The sequence below is a fragment of the Artemia sp. Qi Xiang Cuo genome, chromosome 20 (assembly GCF_049724085.1).
Source record: "Artemia sp. Qi Xiang Cuo chromosome 20, ASM4972408v1, whole genome shotgun sequence".
NCBI classification, from domain to species: Eukaryota; Metazoa; Arthropoda; class Branchiopoda; order Anostraca; family Artemiidae; genus Artemia; species Artemia sp. Qi Xiang Cuo.
In genome coordinates this window covers 41,196,177-41,217,413 of record NC_142813.1, presented here as the reverse complement: position 1 = coordinate 41,217,413, position 21,237 = coordinate 41,196,177, and the positions used below count along the sequence as shown (strand labels likewise).

General features: G+C 34.9%; 1 protein-coding gene across 1 annotated transcript; it reads left to right on the top strand.

The window, feature by feature from the left end:
- Positions 1-4,603: 4,603 nt before the first annotated feature.
- LOC148940209 (serine/threonine-protein kinase pim-1-like) lies at positions 4,604-20,599 on the top strand. Its single transcript, XM_089106322.1, has 3 exons — positions 4,604-4,840; positions 15,113-15,379; positions 20,384-20,599. The coding sequence occupies exons 1-3, from the start codon at positions 4,649-4,651 to the stop codon at positions 20,402-20,404; spliced, it is 480 nt and encodes a 159-aa protein (XP_088962448.1). The 5' UTR covers positions 4,604-4,648; the 3' UTR covers positions 20,405-20,599.
- The last annotated feature ends 638 nt before the right edge of the window (positions 20,600-21,237 follow it).

Genomic DNA, 21,237 nt, shown 5'->3' with positions numbered 1-21,237 from the left:
ACTGAAAAGTTCCCTCTCGCTGCGCAGGTATGGCTATGGATATTAAATTAGCCAGTGTTTGGATTTTCTCTCATGTTAGCTATTATTGACAATTTGGGGTTTTTCCACCTATAAGAAATCATACGCATACATAAGTGGTTTTAGAAGGTGAACTAAGGAAACCAGGCTCTCCCAAAATACGACCAATTGTAAGTAAATATATTAGTTTACTAGTATAATGCTAAATAAAGATATATAGATACACATTGTTTATTCAGTAGAAGCTATTTAATTTCAAAATATCAACTAATCAAGGAGACACACTTGTGCCTATATAGAGAGGCGACCCACCACAATGTTAAGTGATTTCAGGTCCTAGAGGTCGCAGAGAGACGGCGGTAATCGCATTTTGTAGCTCAAGCTCAAACTAAGAAACTTGCAAAATTTCATCCTCCTTCGACTTTAGCTTCATGGGGTAAACTGGGTCGGAAGTTTGGAACCTCCCACCACAGCCCCCCTTTAACGTTGTCTGATTGGGCTGAAATTTAGAGGTTAATCTTTCTTAGGGCCCGGGAGCTTATCCTCGAAATTTCAGCTCAAACCTATCACTCCTTCCCTGTTTTCAAAAAACCAAATATAGCCACTTAAAATTCATCACTTCTTTTTTTTCCTTAGCCACGCCTACAGGCCACAGTTGGCACCGGATCCGGTTGAATGAAGACTCATTCGAAGCAGAATTTGACCTGTTAGGGCCTTTTGATATTTTCAGACCGAAAAAATTATCCCCCGAATTTACATTTACGAACAACCTTGTTTTCCTATATTAGCCCATGTTAATTTTTCCCACCACACCCCCCCTTTAACGTTGTCTGATCGGGCTGAAATTTAGAGGATAAGCTTTCCTGGGGCTTGGGAGCTTATCCTCGAAATTTCAGCTCAATCTGATCACTCCTTCCCTGTTTTCCAAAAACCACATATCAAGTTTTGCTTGCGTCAAAAAGATTCATCACCTCACTAAAAAACAATTTCAATTATGTCTCTTTAGTGTAGCGGTGAGACTTCTGGCAGCCAGGCGGAAAACCCGAGTTCGATTCACCGTTAGATTAAATTTTTTATATACTGAATTTAAATTAAAAAAAAAAATTCAGTTTCTTTTTAAAATTATTTGAAAAAAATCAAGGAGGCACACTTGTGCCTCTATAAAGAGGCGACCAACCACAATGTTAAGCGTTTTCAGGTCCTAGAGGTCGGAGAGAGACGGCGGTAATCACATTTTGTAGCCCAAGCTCAAACTAAGAAATTTGCAAAATTTCATCCTCCTCCGACTTTAACTTCAAGGGGTAAACTGGGCCGGAAGTTTGGACCCTCCCACCACAGCCCCCTTTAACGTTGTCCGATTGGGCTGAAATTTAGAGGTTAAGCTTTCCTAGGGCCCGGGAGCTTATCCTCGAAATTTCAGCTCAATCCGATCACTCCTTCCCTGTTTTCAAAAAACCAAATACAGCCACTTAAAATTCATCATTTCTTTTTTTTTTTTTCTTAGCCACACCTACAGGCCACAGTTGGCCCCGGATCCGGGTGAATGAGGACTCATTCGAAGCAGAATTCGACCTGTTAGGGCCTTTTGATATTTTCAGACCGAAAAAATTATCCCCCTAATTTACATTTACGAAAAACCTTAGTTTTTTTCAAATAATACAGATAAACAGGTTAGACATGCTTTGTTATGAAAATATCTGCGCATCAATTTTCATAACAAAGCATGTCTAACCTGTTTATGTGTATTATTTGAAAAAAACTACGTTTTCTAAAGAGTTAAAGAGGCTGAGTTACAAGGTCAACCCTTAAAACGTACAGGGGATTAGGAGGCACAGTTGGGGGGGCTGTTAAAGAGGCTGAGTCACAAGTTCGAACCTTAAAACGTACAGGGATTAGGAGGCACCCTGTACGACGTGATTTGAGTATTCAGGAATTAAAAGCCTTAACACAAGAATGTTCAAGAGCGGGGGGTTTGGGGGGCGGCAGCCCCCCAACTTTAACTCCTGACAAGATCAGCTAACAGTTAGTCAAGCAATAATAAGTAATAAACTGTACAAAAACGTGCAGAAATTATTTGAAAAAAACTACGTTTTCTAAAGAGTTAAAGAGGCTGAGTTACAAGGTCGAACCTTAAAACGTACAGGGATTAGGAGGCACAGTTGGGGGGCTGCCGCCCCCAAACCCCCGCTTTCGCAGCCTTTAAATAAAAAAAAAAATTTAAACTGAAAGTAAGGAGCGACATTAAATCTTAAAACGAACAGAAATTATTCCGTATATAAAAGAGGCTGTGCCCTCCTCAACGCCTCGCTCTTTACGCTAAAGTTTTTATTGTTTAAAAAGAGTTGTGAGAAAGTCAAACTTTAGCGTAAAGAGCGAGGCGTTGAGGAGGGCACAGCCTCTTTCATATACGGAATAATTTCTGTTCGTTTTAAGATTTAATGTCGCTCCTTACTTTCAGTTTAAATTTTTTTTTTTTATCTAAAGGCTGCGAAAGCGGGGGTTTGGGGGCGGCAGCCCCCAACTGTGCCTCCTAATCCCTGTACATTTTAAGGTTCGACCTTGTAACTCAGCCTCTTTAACTCTTTAGAAAACGTAGTTTTTTTCAAATAATCAAGGAAAAAGCTCATGCAAACCACATCCCTTCCAAAAGGAAAGGCATAATAAGGATAAGAGAATGGTATAGCATCGCTAACTTGAGTGCTGCTACAAAATCACTTTGATTTACACTGTTTTACATAATGACAAAATTTGGCACGGACGAGTATACTAAACAGTTCTGTTTGGTTTTCCCGTGAAAAAAATTCTTTTTTTAGTGGTGATTTTGGAATGACAACTCTACGGAAATTCATCTTGACAGCAAATGGTTAACTGCAGAAATTAATTATATCCCTAAGGCGTGTCGATTTTTGGGATCGTATCAAAAAATTCGCTTAGTCTTAAGCAGCACTTAGCTTTTGATGACGCCAGAGCCAGCTAAGAACGAGCATGGGTAATTTTGAGAGCTTTTGGTAGTAATGGCAACCATTTTGATTTTACAGATTCAGTTAAAAGTAGAAAATGAGCAAGATTTCAGAAATAATATAGTGTTTGAAAAAACTAGATTTTTCCTTAAGCCAGAAACCACCTTACATTATTAATTATCTCTACTCTTTGTAAGAAAAAACAGTATTTGTTGTGCTTAATTCGTCAGGTAAAGTTAATTATTGATAATTTTGTTCAGAACCTTTCAAGTATTGAATATGATTTTTTTTTTTCGCTGAATCCATTTTGAGGTAGAAAAAAAAGCCGACGGTATTTATAAGTGAGAATTTGTTCTACGATTTGTGAAATGTACTACTGAAAAAGGAAAACATTAATCCAGCAAAAACAGAAGAATGAACCATAGAAGTAAACAATGTACAATAATGGTGAGAAAACCAACTTTTGCAACAAATTCTCTCGACTTGAAGCGACTTGAATTCGACTTGAATTGAAGTTATCAAGTATTTTGCAGTAGGTTGCATCAAGACATGGCTAATTGTAGAAAGAGACAAGCCAAGACAGATAGTCCAAGTAATTGAGAGGCAAATGTTTAAATGGCTGTGGCACGGGTAAATGGCGGGAGTAAGTATGACTCTCTTATTCGACACATGCTTGTTTGTTAGTTCTTGGAAAGGCACGCCTGTCTAGAGTCTCAGGCATGTTGACCAAGAATTTAAAGTTGACATAGGACCGTTAGATTGCCTGGAATGAGAGGCAAACAAGGCACGCCCACCTATGGGCTTAAAGCCAGTCTCCATTCGGCAGATTCTGCGAATCTGCCATCTTCCAGAAAAATCAAAGTCGAAGGTTGTAGTATATGCAAACTGCCAATACGGAGCCGGAAAAGAAGTCTCCATTAATTTAAAATTTGCAGATTGGCGGAGCAGATTTGCAGAATCTGCCAAATGGAGACTGGTTTTTAAGAAGGTTGACCAAGAATTTAGAATTGACACAGGACCATTAATTTGCTTCAAATAGCAGGCAAACAATCGTTTAAAGCCATCTTTATCTTCCAAAGTACCTATTTATTTCTGTTGGTGATTTGGTTACTACATTCGAGCATTTACAGATTAAAATCAAGATTTACATCTCAACTGAACAAAACTGAAGATCATCATTTTCGAGCATACGGTTCAGATATAATTGGATGATATCATTCAAACATCATAGCAAAAGGAAAATGTTTATGGGTTTTCTGTTTATTCAAGCTAACCAACCCAACATGAAATTTCTAATGCTTCTAGATGCACAGCAAAAAAGCATCCGATATATGTTGTTTGTTTCTATACTTTAGATGGCATTGAGCTTAGTGATTCCTCCTTGTGCTTCTCATTCTAAAGTTATGAAAATGTTTACTTTTTAACAAATACTAAAGGAATTGAAAATAAATACAATATCTTTTAAACTATTTTTTATAGAAGAAAATGCCACGTATAGAAGTATATGATAATTTAAGTTAGAACTATTTAAAAGCAAGCATGGTCCCCGCGCTTTCGCGTAATGATTTTACAATTCCTCCTTTTGTATGTATTGCATGCTGAAGTTAATGCGTAGAACCGGCAAATAAATTTAGAAGTTTTTTTCTGTGAAATCATTTTAGTAAGAGTAAATGATGGAGGGAACAGTAAAGAATGATAGTAAAGTTGAAAATGAAGCAATTAGATATAATTGCCAGTATGATAGAGGAGTCATCATTGGCAAAGGTGGATTTGGTACAGTATATGCAGGGAAAAGAGTTAGTGATGGATTACCAGTGGCTTTGAAGCACCTTCAAAGGAAACAAATTAGTAACTGGTGCAAGGTTTGTAATTTTGCTCATTTTCTAGCTGGTACTATAGGCCTAGTATTTTTTTTTGCATTCATATCTTTTATTTTTGATAAGCTAGTCTAGCCTCTCAAGTGTTGTTTCCCTCTAACTTTCATGTTTGTTTTTGTACCAAGAACACTGATGACAAAATTTCCATTTTTTGTTAGCTTTACTGTGTAGGCCCTCTTTATATTTCAAGGAGGGGGTTATCATTGGATCAACCTCAGTAGGGGAGACTTTGGTGAAATAGTAGATGAGGGGCTAGTGTATGTCATGGAAATTAGGCAGGCTAGTTGAGGAAGGTAAATGAAACTTGGTAAATTCATACACAGGTTAGGCCTATTCCTATAATGTTGCTAGGAAAAAAGTGAAGACATCTCTTAATGTATTTTATGTTCTTTCCACATAGCCTAAAGAAATTGCGGTCAATATCTACAAAAGCATATTAGGCTATTGAGTTAGGACTAAAGTGAATACACCATTCGGTGCCTTTTTTATGCTGATTACGTATATAATAAGCATTTCGGTAAAATTCTACTTTAGTTACTTTTACCTATCTTGGAAAGGAGTAAGGTTAGGAAAATAAAACTTTCAGGGATGGGTCTACAGGCTAAAATATGTCCTGGGAAGGTATTTTGAAGTAATTATCTCCCCTCCTTCTCCCTCTAGAAGATCCTGAAATTTGCCTACATGACAGGTCTCTACCTATTGAAATTTTGACAAAACAACATTTTACCTTAATTTTCAGTTATAAGATTCTTTTTCTCTGGCTTTAGTCCTGAAAATGCAATTTCTGTTATTTGAGTAGTATTTTAAGCCATATCAATGTTAATTTTCAAAATTTAGGAAATGTATTTGCATATCTGTAAAACTCTATAAATCAAGATTGAGTAAAGTTGTGAGGCTGAAAACAATTTTGTTGGACTGCATTTTAAACAGAAGATCTATTTTACAAGGTTTCACTTTTATAACACACATATTTTTCATGGTCATCAAAGGTCTGGACCCTTCAGAGGGAGAAGGAGTGGAGGTAGGTATTTCAAAATACTTCCTGGAACATACTTTAGCCTGTAGATACATCCCTGAAAGTTTCATTTTCCTAACCAAACCCCTTCCCAAGATAGCCAGAAGTAACTAAAGTAGAATTTTACCAGCATTTCTATCGAAAATGAATTTCAGCCCTCCCTAGATAGGCCAATTCAGGGTTCGGTTAGGTATAGCCTATATGGGGGGGAGGGCTGAAATTCATTTCCGATAGAAATGCTTATCATATTCGTAATCAGCATAAAAAAAGGCATCGAATGGTGTATTCACTTTATTCCTAACTCAATAATATGATTTCGTAGATATTGACCAAAATTGCTTCTGGGGCAAATTTTATTTTGAGTCAATGGTAGGTATATAGCTTAAGTCTAGCTTTGGAGTTGATGAGAAAGAAACATGTTAATAAAACAATTCTTACTTCATAATATGCAGAAAATTTAAAGTTAGGCTAACACATTTCAACTTCAATTCCTTTGCACTTTAACACCCCCCCCTCCCCTCTTATGTTCAAATATATAGCTCATGTCCCATGATTTTGCCATGCATCACTCTTAGGCCTGTTCTTTTTCTCATCTTTTTGCTAAGATCTTACATCTTATGTTTAGTACAGGTGCCAAGACCTAAAAATGTGACACCTCCATGACACATCTGTTTCTGGCAATCTGACAGCAGTTTCTAGTCATATCGAACCCGCTGATTACGATTATACCTAGGAATGGGCACCTCCGAGGGGTGCCTAACCCTTAAAAATTACCTCAAATATTCATTTGTGCTATGTAGCGAGTTTCACGTGCAGCCGATTACACTTTGGTCCCTTTAGTTGCAGCTCAACATTACTGAGCAAAAATGTAAGCAAGTTAGTGATGAAAAAAAATGAAAATTGAATAAACTGTCATAATTAGTTTATTGAAAAATTGTTTATAATCGTTATTGGATATAGATCTAGATATATACTAGATATAGTCTTTCGATTTCAGGGCTAGCACTATTCTTTAAATTTGAAGGTCACAAGTAGGGTAAAAGACCTCTTTTTGGGAAAGACTACTTTTCTTTGGCATTCTGGAAAAATAGCAATGGGTTTTTGGGCCACCCCTTTTTACTACAACATGAAGCAATGTGAGGGCAGTAACAAGAACCCCGCCTTCTTGGTCAAATTTTAACCAATAAATTGTCAGCATAAATTGAAAATGCGGTCTGTGTTTTGACATGAATATTTAATATTTTTGATTTAAAGAGTAAATATCAAGCAATAAAAGTTACATTTCTAGAATCAGAACAAAATCAGCTTTCTGTTAATATATGAATCAAACTGAAACACTAAAAGGATATATACATCAAAATAGGATAATTGGTATTTCCATAAAGAGGTCCTTTCAGGTAAGTCAATAAACTAATAGTTTCAAGTAGTTGATCTTAAATAATCTGAATAATAACCATATTGATGCATAGGCTAGCTTAGACTTTTAGCTATTCATTAATATACCCAATCCTTCTCAATTCCTCTTTGGTAACAAGATGTGAGGGTTTTAGTTTTAAATAATTTTGCTCAATTGGATACTGGTTTTTTACCCTAACTATTGTATGACTCATATTCAGAGCAGCAGATAGTCAAATAGCCAATTCTTGACACAGGAATGTCTCAACTTCTGTTGCTACCAACCAATTCTTGACACAAGAATGTCTTGACTTCTGTTCCAATGGTAACCTAAGGCTTTTAGAATTAGTACCATTGCTGAGGGATATTTAAATAACAATGATAGATTATGATTTTTTTTCTTATATACCAAACTTTTTCAGTCTGTCTTTTCATGAAGAGCACCATGCACTTTTGATGGTACTTTGCCTCAAGTCTCACTAATGGAGCATCTTTACACCTCATCCACAATTGACGTTCAAAATCTTTCAGTCTTTCTATCTGCTTCTGAATTCTGCCTTTCTAGAGTTGTTATCTGCTTTACATTCATTTTCTTTTTTTTGTGCTGTCTTTTAAGCCACAAAAAAGACAGCATGACTTCTATTCAAAGTTCCCTTCATGTGAGTTACTGTCTCTACACAGTGTTTGCCACCTTTTAGTTGACAAACACTGTGATTGAGTTTGGTTTGAAGACTCCTGATGACTTTTGCAGGAATAGAATTTCAGCAGCATACTGTGTGCCAGAACAAGTCTGGTTTAGAAAAGTTAGGCTTTGTAAAAACCTTTTCTCAATACCCTGTAGCCAAATGTACATGAACAGTTTGATACCAAGAAGGAAATCACACATTGAATGTCTGTAACTTGAAAGTAACAAGTTACAGACAAGTTCTGTAACTTTCACACGTTGAAAGGAGCACTTTGCATTTCCTGACACAATAGGCATGATTCTGGTTCAAATACTGCATTCTTTGGACTCTGCATCAGCTTCAGGCTTTTTGAAGCAAGTTGATCCATTCTTCTGAAATAAATCTTGTTTCAATACTACTGGAGTAGTTTAAATATTTTCCTGTTACATGATATTGTAAGGTCACAATTTATGAAGAGAGAAGAATGTAAGAGAAAAAGATATTTTGTAATGCTAGATTCATACATTCTTGCCACTTTTCAGGAAACTAAGCCCCTTTTTTTTACCATGTAGTGCCACTTGACAGAAATCAATTTTTGTTTAAAAAAGAAACGATTTGAATAAGATTTTACAGATTTATGAAAAAAGCTCAAAAAAGATATGATTATCATAATTGGACAGAGTATTGATTTTTGAATCCAAATGGTATGCTTATTTCGTAGGCTGAGTTCCAATACACCTACCATGGTAAGTTACCATAGTAAGCTCACAACCTGCAGAATAACATGGTAACAAGTGACCATAAGGTGACACCACTAGATTAATCTTAAGACAAACATCACAATATAGAATTAAACAAGACTTCATCAGAATTTGCTGCTCTTGTGGAAGCAAATAAGTTAATCAAACACTTAATCTTGATCTATTCAATCTTGTAACATATGCACTGTAACCCCAATACAATATTCTTGCTTTACAGTAAATCTCTGGTACTCCTAAGAAATAGCAAATATTAACCAGAGAAGTTTTTATTATAATATGATTATAATTTTTTTGGAAAAATATGAGGTAACATTTGCAGGAATAGAATTTCTGGTAGCACGCTGTGCTGGAACAGGCCTGTTTCAGAGAAATGGAGCTTTTTTTTATAAATTTTTTGCAATGTTCTATAACAAAATATTCAAGAGAAACTTGATGATAAGAAGGAAATAACACATGAAATGTCTATGAATTTATGTAAAGGACCACTTTTAGTTCGCTGTCACAATAGGCATAATTTTGGTTGAAATACTGTATGCTTTGGACAATGCATTAGCTTCAGGCTTGTTGAAGCTAGTTAATCCATCCTTTTGAAAGAACTCCAAAGTTAAAATACTGTTAGAGCAGAATAAATCTTTTGTCCCTTACCTGATATTGCAAGGATTTACTTTATAAAGAATTTAATTTATAAATAAAATTAAACAGAAAAATATACTATAGAATGCAACCTTAGATTGTAATAATTTAACTGTAGGTTCAAATGGATCTACTTTTGATTAGAAATACATCTGAAATGATTAGTGTTATGTATAGTTAAAATGATTCAAGCTAATCAAAATACTCTAAAGAAATTTTAGACAAATCTAATGGTTAACAATCCAGATTCTATGTGGTATAATAGAGATTTTATAGTGCACTGTTGAAACAGTGATTAGCAATCCAAATACTGATAGTCTTACTTTACTTCTTGTATGTGTGATGCTCCAAATTAAAATATATGATCAGACCCAAATCATTGATAGAATCAAGACCAAAACAGTATCAAAAGGGTGGAAAATGACATGAAAATGGAAGGAAACTGTATAATTATTACAATATTGGGTAAAATTATAGATTAAGAGTTTTTAACTATTTGGGTAAGTAGCCTAGTTGAACTAGACAAATAAAACTTCAAGAAACAGATCCAAAGCCTCAACAATGTCATGGGAAGGTTTTTTGAAGTAGCCTACTAGCCCCATCACTTTTTCTCTCCAGAGGATGCTGAGGTATAAAGACTATAAGTAATTTTTAATGTTATAAAAGTAAAATTTTCAGATTTAGATTCACATCTAAAAAAAGGCACTAAAAGAACATTTTGAGCCTTGCGTGATCCTTGATAAAACTTCAAATTCTGTAGTCACAATAAAAATTGTGCTTTCAAAACTCTTCAAATACATTTTCTAAATTTAGAGAGAAAAAAAACATTGATATGATGTAAAATTCTACCCAAATAAGAGGAATTGTATTTTCTCTCAGAACTAAAACCAGAGAAAAAAAAACTATTAATTGAAAAATAAGGTAAAATGTTGTTTTGTCAAAATTTCAATAGCTTCAATTGGCAAAATTTCAATTAGAACAGGGTTAATATAGTAGCTTGGCAATACCTTCCAAGAGTATGTTTTTGGCCCTGGATTCATTACTGAAAGTTTAATTTTCCTAATCTAACCCTTTTCCAAGATAGTGAAAAGTAGCTAAACTATAATTTTACCTGCATCAGTGCTATTCATGCAAAAATGTAGATTTTCCTTGTTGTTCAAGGTAGGTGCTGTTGTGTTGATATTTTATTTAAGAATGCTACTGACTTTGTGATTGTATATAGGGGTGGTAGAAGGGCAGCTTCTAACATTAAATATGTGAGGGAGGATGTTCAAATTCCCTTCCAGATTGTGTTTATGATGCAGTCAGTTTAGAAGGAGGAACTAGCAGTTAATAAAAAAAGGATTAAAAAAAAATTTGTTGGTGAGCAACTATAGTTTATAGATGAAAGGTAATTTTGGGTAAAATTCTAGTTTGGCTACTTTTCACTCTCTTGGAAAGGGGTTAGGTTAGAAAAAGGAAACTTACAGTAATGAATCAAGGGCCAAAAATATACAGTGGAAAACTATTGCCAAGCTTCTATGTTAACCCTTTTTGGATTTCTAAGTCATAGAAATTTGTATACTTGACATGTGTTTCAGGTATGACAAACCTAAGGAAATTTTTGACAAAACAACATTTTACCTGAATTTTCAGTTATCAGTTTCTTTTTCTCTGGCTTTAGTTCTGAAAATGTAATTCCTGTTATTTGAGTAGAATTTAAAGCTATATCAATGTTGTTTTTTTAATGTAGGAAATGTATTTGCATATCTTTAAAGCCTTATAAATTGGCGTTGAGCAAAGTTGTGAAGCTGAAAACAGTTTTGTTGTTCTTAATTTAAGCAGAAGGTCTATTTTGCAAGTTTTCACTTTTATAACACACAGGTTTTTAAAGGTCAGGACCCTCTAGAGGGAGAAGGATTGGAGGTAGGTACTTCAAAATACCTTCCTGGGACATACTTTAGTCGGTAGACACATCCCTGAAAGTTTCATTTTCCTAACCTATCCCCTTTCCAAGATAGTTAAAAGTAGCTGAACTAGAATTTTACCTAATTTTGTCTTGGTCATTTATTTAAGTTAGCTATTATTTGCAAAATTGTAAAACATGTCTTATTATTGTTGTTACTGGTTTTTTATGATGCTTTTTTTTCTTGCCTTTTATTGACAAGCTTGTGATTTATTGTGTTTGTTTTGGCTCAATTGTTATTGTAGCTGTCAGTGTTAGTATGTTTCATGTCTTCTCTAGGAGGGAACTTAACATACTAGTTGGAATTTCTGTTTCTATTAAATGAATCCAATCTTTCAACTATGCCAGCATCTTGATTGCTTTCCATTTGCTATTTGCAACTGGTGCTCTTTTTGTTGTTAAGATATAGCTTGTCATAAATAACTCCCTTTGGGTATCTCCATCCCCCCAGGCTACTAAATTTGCATGGACTAAGAATATTGTTGCATTAGGGGAATTAGACTTTTAGAAATATATTTATAGTCTTAATAAGTTAGATCAGGGGTCTCCAAACTACGGCCCGAGAGCCACATCCGGCCCGTGGATAGATTTTGTCCAGCCCATGGAGAGCTAGCATACTTGAAAACTTCTTATAGAGAACATATTTTTTATAGCATATTAAATTTAGTTTACTGAAGTATTCTAATTGTATGTTGAATAATTATTAATATGACATCTACATTGATAAGGTAATGGGCTAACTACTCATAACATTGTTGTAGGCTTATTGTTTTTGCAATAAGTTGGATAAAGAAATACAGAATTGTAATGAGTAAAAACATGTATAATATGCTGACAATTTAACTTCAGTATATAATAACTAACAGATTATTGAAATGAATCCAACTAGTATTCTATACATTTTAAATAAAAACATAACTTATAACAAGCATAATGACATATGAAATACTAATGAGATTTTCCACTGACAATAGTTTGTAGTTCTGGACTAATTTTACTTGTACCAATGGTTAACAGAGATTGAAGATGCTCATCTGTTAATTTAGACCTCTACACATTTTTTGTTTTCTTAATTTTGGAGAAGGTCTTCTCACACAAATAAGTAGTACCAAAAACAGAAAACAGCCCACGAGTATATTTATGCAAATTATCAAGTTGTGTAAGTAGAAGACTCTTATCAAATTCGAACAAAGATGAGTTTGATATTTGTTCTTAATTATATTACTGCACTGTAGATCAATCATTTCCATGAAGTTCCGGGGCTAGGGCTTCAATGTCAGTATTTAAAGCATTCTGAAAAAATCTTAATTTGATTTGCAATGGCATCCAAGTCCGAGAAATGAGTATCAAAATTTATTTTAAAAGCACTCGTAGTTTCGATTGCAAAATCGATAGGAAACTCAGTCTCAGTGGTGCGGCTAAATGTTTCACATGTTTTAAAACGTGAAAAACATTTACTTCGTAGTTGTAATTGAAATCATCAATTTCTTCCGGAATGATTTGATATTAGTGTATAAATCAGGAAAATGCTGGTTTCCTCCTTGCAATCTCAAATTCAGTTCGTTCACATGTTTTGTCAAATCAATATAGAATGCTAGCTTTCACAGCGATACGTTCTTTTGTAATTCAGTAAGAGGGCAATGCTTTTCATTCAAAAAAATTCCGATCACTGCTCGAAGTTCAAAAAAGCGACCAAGGACTTTCCCACAACTAAGCCAACGTACGGCAGTATAATAAGGTAAGTCACTTTCTCCAATCTCTTCAATAAATTGTTGGAATTGTCAGTGATTAGCCCAAAAAATCGGATAAAATTAACAGTTGATATGACTGGTTTCAGAACTTCACACATATCCAAACATTTCCGCACAAAGACTGTTGATGAATGATACAATGCAAGCTCATGTGTTTGCCTCCATCAGTTGTAATACATTTCAAGTTTTTCCATCGAAGGTTCTTTTGATTAATTGCCATTTCAACTCCTTTAAAAATATCTGTAGGAGCAGTTGTGTCATGAATACTATACATATCAAAAAGTTCTTCATGCACTTGATAGCTTTTATCTACTCCTCGAATATAAGTCATCACCTGAGCAGTATCTGATACATCTGTTGACTCATCAACGGCCAAAGAAAACCACTCAACATGTCCATTTTTGTTGAACAGTTGAGAGGATGTATTTTCAGCGATGTTTTCTACCCTTTGAGCCACAGTATTTGCTAACATACTGACAGTGTTTAATAAATTCATCTTTTCAGGGCAGATTCTTTGGCTACTGCAATTGTGCATTCTTTGATCATTTCTCCATCGGTGAATGATTTTCCATGTTTTGCAATTTAAAGAAGCCATACGAAAGCTGGCACGAGGTGCAGCCTTTTGTCCAGTTTTGAGTTTTGTAAATGAAGATTTTTGCCATTCCAATCCTCAATTCATAGCTTCGAATTTTTCTGTCCGCAAACTCCCTGTATATTTTGAATAATTTTGAAAATGTTTTGTTTCATAATGACCTTTAATGTTATATTCCTTGAGAACGGATATTCTTTCATTGCAAATCAAACATAGTGCATTGTTACTGGACTCAATTACGAAATACTGAATGTTGTACTGATCTTTGAATTTTCTGCATTCATTATCCATTTTTGTTCTTTTCCATACTGCTAAATCACACACAAAAGCAACAATTCAAATCAAAATACTATTACAAAGATGTATTAAACTTAAAACACGCACAAACACATTTTAAGGAGGTATGCACTATTTTATTTCACAACGTGTCATAGGAACTGACTTGTGGTTGCGCTAGTGCAGTGTTGCCGTTTTGCAGACTTTAGTCCGATTTGCAGCCCTTTTTAAACGTAGCGTACTTTTTCGGACTTTTTTTTTCATCAGTGGACTATTTCACTTTTTACCACCAACAACAATGATAATCTGGTTTTGGCCCTCGGAACTTACTAGAGCAATCAGTATGGCCCTAAGGCTGGAAAGTTTGGAGACCCTTGAGTTAGATAATAACATCTTGGACTTATCCAAGTTCCAAATGTAACTAAAAACACTTCAGAATGTAGGTACAACTGGTTCTATAGTAGCAATTGAAAAAATGATGCTACAGTGTATAAGACAATCTGTAGCAATCAAAGCCCATTTCCCACAGTCCAGTTGTCAACTGCAATTTTCTGTTAACTCCTAAAAATCCAACTTTTGTTTAGAAAAAATGTTTCCTATCACTGACCAGTATTTCTTAAAAGGTTTGTATAAAATAAAAGAAATAATTTTTTTAACTATAAGAGATATTAGCAGTCAATGTTTTGAGAATAGAAACTGATCATCTTCTCTGGTATATTATCATATTTTAATATTGTTCTTCAAGTTCTCCAACTAGGATTTGATTTGTTACAGAAATTCTCTAATAATTTTTGTTAGGATGCTGGAAAAAAATTAGTTCTAAGTGGATGCTGAATTATATGTAAAGTATTAGCATAATTATTGTTGGTTTGTGAAAACTGTTAGGTAGGAAAATTGTGGGGTGCTAAAAACCAGTATATTGAAAGAATCCAAATCTATTTTGATTGATTATGCATAGCCTCCCATGCAAGTTTGATTAAATATTTAAGAAAGAGTATAATCGAAGATGTGATTATTTATCCTATAGGTTTAGGAAGGAGTTTTAAACCTCACACCTCTGCTTTATCCCAACACACAAGTTTTGGAAGATTGTAGAATACAAGTGAAGTTTTAGATTTTTTTAACTTTCTGGGGAAGTGGGGTAAATTATTGCTCAAACTTATCTTAGATGAACAATTGCTTACAGACTCTTTTATACCTTAAAGGTCAGTGTATATTTTACAGGTAAATGGGGGCATATCCATCCCAATGGAGGTAGCTCTTTTGAGAAGAGTTTCCCATGTCCCTGGCTGTATGAAACTCTTGGATTATGTAGATTTGGGAGACACTGTTGTCATAGTAACAGAACGGATTGAGGATTCTCAAGACTTATATGACTTTATATCCAAACGTGGAAACTTGAATGAATCCTTAGCAGCCAATATTTTCAAACAGTTAACTGACACCATTATTGGAATTCATCAGGCTGGAGTTGTGCATAGGGATATCAAGGTATGTTTGCAGATTTTACAATTGCTTTGATGATAATATCAGCATAGTTCTCTGATATTAGGGTGTTGCTCAGTTGTTTCTACTTGTCAATGTTAGATGTTGGGGCTTTTGGATGTATTGTTTCTGATGTAGATATTATCTGGCATTTTCACAACTACTAAATAACTCATAATTGCCTGATACCATTTGCTAAGCTGTTCTCAAAGGTAGGAGCAGCATGTTAATATACATCAAGAAAATCAAAATGTGATTGAACATAAATTGTCCCACTGATCCTCCCTTTGAGAGTAAACATTTTTTCACCATGTAGTGAAATATATAATTTGGGTTTGATGGCAGCATATTTAAAAGAAAGAAAAAGTTAAGTAATGCAAGTAAAATATATGTGAAAGTCAAGTTTGTGACTAAAAGCCTAGTTATGTTTTATTATCTGATGTTTTGTCGTTTTTGAGGCAAAGAAGGAATGCAAACATACCTGCACTTAGAGGTTTCCCTCTCTGGCATTGATCCAAAAGGCATCAGAAAATTGGGGATTTAGAAGTGTACCTTTTATGTTTTTTCTTTTGTGCCTATTCATTTCAAATAGGGGTATATTCTAAATCAATTTTGATATCCTCTTTTAGTAATACAAGTATGTTAGTTAAGATTTCTGTCGGATATGAGTGATTAAACTGTTTTAATCTATAGGAAAAAATGTCCTCATTGGTACTTGTGCAGTAAAGGGTACTTTTCAATTAGCTGGTACCCACGCGATATATTGTATAGGGAAGATGCTAAAGGAAAGTAGTCAAACAGGTATCTGTCAATAGAGAATTGGATCGCAAACCATGGTTTGTCATTTCATTTACAATATTTAAACTTTTTTTTGGAGTTTAAGGGAAAAAGGTACTTAGCTAAGGTTATATATTTAATATATGCTATGCTTTGCCCCCTTTCCCCTAATGTGTAAATATATAGCCCAAATTTGTTTCGAAACTAGTATATTTTCATCGTATTTTATTTTATTTCATTAGTGTTAACCAAACTTGACTTCTTGTGTGGGTACCAGCTAATTGAGAAGTGCCCAGTAAAGCTTAGGCAGGGTTTTAATGGACTTCTTATGTCCTTAGCCTTTCTCTCTCCCCGCCAGCCTCCTAAATGTCAAAACTGTGACCCTAAGAATGTGAAAATGGCATCTGGTAGAATATACTAAGATCTTAGAACCTAGCTTGCTTAGCTGGTCATTTATACATCTTAGTTAGCTTATTTGCAACTGCCTTTTTTTCAATTCTTACTTGTTATAGACTTGATTGAAATTTTTTTCTGATAAAAGTTCATGCAAAGATTAAAATTCATTACCTTAGACCTTTGTTCCACCTGTCCCTCCTGAGGCACCCAGGGCATCAAGTAGGAGCTGCCAATCCTTCCTCAGGTTTCCTGCTGCAGTGATGTCTTCCCATTCTGGTAGAGCAGAGGTGTGCTTGTTGTGTAGATCCCTTTAATAGGTCTGGTGTAGTGTGTTTCTGGGTCTTCCCCAGCTATGGTTTCCTGGTGGTTGCAAGTGTAAAGTGGCTTTGGGATTCTATCTGTAGGACATGTCCCAAACATCTTCACCCTCTGCCTCTGATAATGTGACTTACTAGAGTTTGATACATAATTTCACAGATGGACTGGTTTGTCATCTTCTATGATCAGTGGATATTCATAATCTGTGAAGAAACGAGTTTTCAAAAGCCAGGACTCTTCTCCTTTGTTCTTGATTCAGGTGCCATGTTCTTGTTGTGTAGAATAGTATTGGAATAACATTGCTATTGAAAAGCCATAGCTTCAGGCACAGAGAAAATCTCCAGGATCTGTACTTGATGTAGTTTGTTGAAGGCACCATTTGCTGGACCTATACGGTGAGTTCTTCTTTCACTGTCAAGCCAGTGTTCTCAATAATACTTTCTAGGAACTGGACAACTGTCCAGTTCTAGTACTTATTGGAACTGGAAAAGTTTTCAACATCTTCGTTGCCACATTTGATGGTCGGAGTAGAATCACTTGTCACCATTTATTTGGTTTTCTCAGTATTCACTCACGCCAAGGTGGTTTGCTTTTACCTTGACCTCATCTAGCATTAGTGGGGTTTATTGTCTAAAACGGTCATTAAGGTTTTTAATTAAAATGTTTATTATATATGTACTTTCTTTTGCTTTTTATGATTTGGCTAACTAGAATATCAATGCAAAAATTCACGCAGGTTGCCCTCAAGGATTGGCAACCCGCGAGGAAAATTTTTGCAAAGAAACTGAAACATTTTAGAATTAGATCTCGGCTAATTATTTGTCTGAGAATGTTGAAAGAAGTGGCTAAATCACATTTCACAGATGATTGGCCAAAAGCGGCACTTTGGCACTCCAACTGGTATGGTATGATTACTCTCATGCCCTCAAATGGGGTTGTAAGGGTTTATCATAAAATATTTCAGGGAAGTGAGAACTGTATGGGAGTGAGCAAAGAATGAGCTCTGCTTAAATTGGGCTGGAGGTAAGCTTGAATGATGGCTTCTTCCTAGCACTGCTCTGAATGGTTGCTTGACCTCATCAATGTCTTGAAGAGCTACCTTGTTAATGATGATGGTGTTGGTGACTTTCCTTGTTGTGAACAAGGTCTTGTAACAGAATCTGTGTATTCTCCCAGTTGGACTGCATGGAATATCCTGGCTTAGGGTAGCCAATACTCTATCTGTAGTATATTGCAATTTGCTTGAAAAAGTTTTCGAGACAAGCAATTCCAGTTGCTGTTAACTAGGCAATTCCACTTGTTGTCATTGTACTGATATTGTAGCCTCTCAATCTCTCAAAGACCTCTTTTCCCCAAATCTCCCCTTTCAAAGTCTCCCCTGTAGGTGAATCAATGAAGAAAAAATATTATATGCAGAAAGGCTTCCTTGGGGCCAAGGATATATAAATGTGAAAGCAACTGTAGGCTACAAGTGTGTTTTTTAGATATAAAGTAAAATGATTTGCAAGAGTATATATGTTATTTATCCCCATTTTAATGGCAGAGGAGGGAATTGACAAAATAAAATATAATGAATATTAAGAAGTAATAATATCTAGTATAAGCAATAACTTGCTCCAATTTAAAAAGACTTCTTATATGTTTGTATTAATTGGTTGTGTTCATTAGCTTAAATTGAAAAAAAAAATGAATAACTCAACAATTTTCAGCCTATTCCACTTTAAGATTTTCTTCTGTGTGGGAGATTGTAGTCTACATTTCACGCCTATGTTGACATTTTATCTAAGATCTTCCCTGGAGAAAATATGCTCTGGGAGTAAATTGATTTATTCAGCAGAGAACTTTTCTTTGGGATTTGATCATAGGATTTTTTTTCTTGGAAAGAAATATCCTTTGCAATTTATGCAATTGGCTGAATATTTAGTCTTGATTTTGAAAATTGTATGCAGTAATTAAATTATTATTAATGAGAGTTGCATGTTGGACAACAGGCAATGTAGTTTTATCTCATAAAATATAATGTAGCACACACTCTTTTCTGAGGACTGAAGTAAAAATATTCCCCAAAGCACAAAATAAAGACCCCTTCCTAAGAGACAACTTCCTTAACACACTCTTTTCTGAGGACTGAAGTAAAAATATTCCCTAAAGTACAAAATAAATACCCCTCCCTAAGAAACAACTTCCTTAAAGTGTAAACTCGATCTTCCAGCCATGAGGCAAAACCGGTGGACTCACAAGATTACATATAAAATTGTCACCTTTTTTTGAAATAAACTGATTATGCAGTCTGTAATGTAATATACTCTCCTACTTTTGGGATTCAGACAAAAAAGTAAATAAACTTATGCTCTCTTGAACATTTGAAAATCCACATGGACAAACTACTCTGGGAAACTGCTACCCTTTGTATATCATCACCTGATTGTTCTTAGATTAGTGATTGGTTGGAAGTTAGAGGCACTTTAGAGTAAGATTACTTGAAACCAGTTTTAATTTGCCACAGAATGCCTTATTTGTAGCTGATTTCTATTCAAAAGTTCAACATACCTTAAGATTTGAAATTGAAGGAACAAAAATTTTAGGTTGAGTAAATTCATTGTTTCATGTTAATTGTTTGATTTCGATTGTTTGATTTCGTAACAACTTTTGTCTGTGTTAGTTTGAGCGTAATGTGTTAGGTCGCCTCCAAAATACTTCCTTTCCTTGCTGTTGATTTTTTTGTGATATTTCTTTATGCACAATGTTATAGATCTCGAACACATTTTTTTGTGATACTCCTATACAGTAGGCTTTTTTTTATGTGAACCACCTATCAGTTGGTTCACACAGACTCACCCATCAGAAGCAATTTAAAGTTGACAGCAAAGCCTGTTGGGTAACTGGATAAAAAAAAATGAAGATCTATAAAGATGTTTCACCCCTCCCCTCTCGTCCCCTGACAACAATATCTCCAAAAGTTTCAACTTGATCCCAAGATGTGAAACAAAACGGACTTGCCTAAACTACAAATATTGAAGTGCTACTCAATTAGAGAGACCCCTCCCTCTAATCGAATCACACGCGAAAAGTAGTCTGTTATCGAATTTTCTCTGCAAATACCAATTTTTACCCCCCCAAAAAGATTGTATTCGAAAATTAAGCCTACTGTCGGGCTGTCTGGGCTCGTATAATCTTTTCCATTTGAAAATTGATAGAAACAATAATTAAGTATAAGGTAATTTTTTTTTTTGCTTAAGTTAGACCTATAAATTGAACGTAGGTATTTTGGATAGTGTGTATCCAGGGCCGTACCCAGTTTTTTTTTTTCGGAGGGTGTTACTCAAGGATTTTCGGGGGGGGGGGGTGGCTACACAAAAACGCTTAAAATTTGTTTAAATCCATTTTGTTAGATTTCTACGAGTCACAAATATTTCGGGGGGGGGTTCAAACCCCCTAACCTCCCCCCCCCCTGGGTACGGCCTTATGTGTATCCTTATGTTGTTCATCGAGCAATCGGCAAATACAAATTTCTTTCAGAATTGGTTCATCAATGGTTGAGCTTGGACTGGCAACAGTGTCAATCCTGGTATCCTTTAAAGAGCCACTCTATGGTATAGTATGGCTTGTCAAGCCGCCTAAATTTTATAATAGTCATACTAACTTGGAGTTGGCTGTTTTATGCGTCATCACGTGTTTTATCGCTGGCGCTTGGCCTACCAAGAACAAGTATGCCGATTCTTGACCTGACTTTAATTAACATTGAGACTTCAACCTAAATATAAATATAAGATGTGCAGGCGGCAACTACGAAACTTTGTTTATCATCAATAGATGGCAACCTCTAATTAAAATCATTTTTGGAAAAAAAAGTGTATCTCTCAGATTTCATTAGAATTACGCATAATGTTTTGCTACTTGATCTTAATCTCACTTATAGCTAATTTATTGATGCTTGCGTATTCACAATATATTAATCCAGATTAATAAAATTATTGTCACAAATCATTATGAAGGTAAAAGGTGTTCTTTCTGGTATGTCGACATGAATTAACAAAAACATTTGCTGGGACCTGGCAGCAGGTCAAGATTCGGCTTTTTTACTTTTTTTTTTACCTTTTTTTGTTGGTTATTTTAGGCTATTTGCTTCTATATAAATTTTTATTTTCATATTCGTGCCTTCCATTTTAGAAAAAATGTGTTTCTTTGAAAAAATAATATTTATAATTGGGCATGTAAATCAAATTTGAGCCTTATTTCTAGCTATTTATTTATTTTATATCATAGTGAACCCCTAGTTATGACATCGCTTTGGTGACGAGTATTATTTAAGTTAGACTATATTAAATATTGTTACTCTTAGCTAAATCCAGTAAGGGTTAAAGGCACAATAT

What these genes read in the sequence shown, in the direction of transcription:
- LOC148940209 (XM_089106322.1), top strand. Translation starts at nt 4,649, where the DNA reads ATGATGGAGGGAACAGTAAAGAATGATAGTAAAGTTGAAAATGAAGCA. An exon ending in AAATTAGTAACTGGTGCAAG is followed by an intron (nt 4,841 to 15,112) that starts GTTTGTAATTTT and finishes TATATTTTACAG; the next exon opens with GTAAATGGGGGCATATCCAT. An exon ending in TTGTGCATAGGGATATCAAG is followed by an intron (nt 15,380 to 20,383) that starts GTATGTTTGCAG and finishes AATTTCTTTCAG; the next exon opens with AATTGGTTCATCAATGGTTG.